Source organism: Vollenhovia emeryi, unplaced genomic scaffold, assembly GCF_000949405.1.
Source record: "Vollenhovia emeryi isolate VEMERY1.0 unplaced genomic scaffold, V.emery_V1.0 DF947893.1, whole genome shotgun sequence".
Classification (NCBI taxonomy): domain Eukaryota; kingdom Metazoa; phylum Arthropoda; class Insecta; order Hymenoptera; family Formicidae; genus Vollenhovia; species Vollenhovia emeryi.
The window spans coordinates 1-1,585 of record NW_011958473.1 but is presented as its reverse complement, the minus strand read 5'-3'; the positions used below and the strand labels follow the sequence as shown (position 1 = coordinate 1,585).

Sequence of the window (1,585 nt, the reverse complement as noted above, 5' to 3'; positions counted from 1 at the left end):
ACCCTGGTCCAAAACGTGTCCTTATATAAGTCCTAAGAGCAGATGTCCCAAGGTCAGAAATGGACAACCTTAGGACATCTGCTCTTAAAATATGACCTGTTAGATAGCCTTACGTTGGAAGGACATATGACCTTAGGTGCAAGAATATACGACTTAAGGACATAAGAACATATCCCTAGGCCACATGACCTCAGGATTAAAGGACATATAATCCTAAAGTGGAAGGTATACAACCTGCTAAGGACATGAAGATATGTACCTAAGTAACATGTCCTTTCTATTTTAGAATCAGATGATGTCTACATGAGGAAGGTCAATCAGAATAAATACAAAATACACATAGTACGAATATAAACAAATAATTGCATTAAGCTTAATATAATTATTTTACCGCATTAGTATTCTATGCCGGAGTGTATGTATATACTGATTGTTTGATAATTATATCGATTTAAAATCTACTTTTATTTGAGATAATTAGAAGTACAATTGCTTACTTGACTTTTTAAAAGTATTAAGCACAATGCAGTTTTTATTTGAGGCCTAACTGTGACCTTACAGTTCCGATTTTAGCTTTAAGATATTTATTTATCTTTGAAGCTCGAGTAAGGCGATTCTCCTTCATCAAGGTTCTCTTCAGTTCTACTTCCTCTTCATCCATACGAAAATTAAAAAGCTCTAAAAGAGAAAAAATGATGATATACATAAAAAACATCTTAAAATATATATGTTTTATATGGCATATCCTGAACCGTTTCAAAGAAAGTTCAGAACGAGATTTAAAGCAACAAATCAATATAAGTTGAGAATATATAACTATATTATTCTTGCAAGGCTTATGTGGAAATTGTGTTAATTATGATGCATAGTGAAAATTATTGTAGTAGCTAACGTTTTATGCAAGCTCTTTTCTCCGGTGTGCAAGCTGGTCTTGCATCCTCTTCCTTGTCTTCTGCTCCAGCTTCTTCCTTCTTGCGTGGACGTGCACCAGTGACTGATCGAAGTGCCAACACTTCACGCTTCCAAAGAATATCAGCCAAGTTTTTTGTAAATTGGGAATCCCCCAATTCACCAGTCTTAGCTGCCTTCTTTGCGACCTCATACTGTGTCTTTATTAACATGCAATTCTAAAAATAAAAGAAAAAATGTTAAAAGCAGAACAATACATATTATCCATAGTGTATATTCTACATTATCCAACAAAACATATATTAAAATGACGTTAGACATCACAATATACTATTAAATGAGAAACTTACCATTTTTATCCAAAAAGAGGAACAGCATATATCAATAAACCATTTTATATTTCGTTACTTTGTAACATGTAGAATTACTTACATTTGGATATAATGGTGTTTCTGGTTGAAAAGCCGAAGCTGAAGGGACAATAATCACAGGTGTTTGAGGAGTAATATTTACAGTGCCGTCTTCGATATTGACAGAACTCTAAAAGTAACAAAATTACAAACCAAACTATTAATGTTTTTCTTATCTCATATCATGCAATACAAATTGCTCAATTGCTCAAGTAATATATTTTATTAAGAAGTTATACCGTTGATGCCAGTGGTTCAGTTTTTTT

The 1,585-nt window shown here is 32.9% G+C and overlaps 1 protein-coding gene across 1 annotated transcript; it reads right to left on the bottom strand.

The window, feature by feature from the left end:
• Positions 1 to 43: 43 nt before the first annotated feature.
• Positions 44 to 1,552, bottom strand: LOC105557479. The gene is made up of 3 exons (XM_012004725.1): positions 1,342 to 1,552; positions 893 to 1,127; positions 44 to 678 (listed from the first exon to the last, which is right to left on the bottom strand). Exons 2-3 carry the CDS (start codon positions 1,119 to 1,121, stop codon positions 533 to 535), a joined length of 375 nt encoding a protein of 124 aa, XP_011860115.1. The 5' UTR covers positions 1,122 to 1,127; positions 1,342 to 1,552; the 3' UTR covers positions 44 to 532.
• Positions 1,553 to 1,585: the final 33 nt, after the last annotated feature.

Excerpts from the sequence above, each read along its gene's own strand:
- LOC105557479 (XM_012004725.1), bottom strand. The coding sequence starts at position 1,121 with ATGTTAATAAAGACACAGTATGAGGTCGCAAAGAAGGCAGCTAAGACT. Across the intron at positions 679-892 it reads GAAAAGAGCTTGCATAAAAC|AGCTTTTTAATTTTCGTATG; the intron begins GTTAGCTACTAC and ends TTTCTCTTTTAG.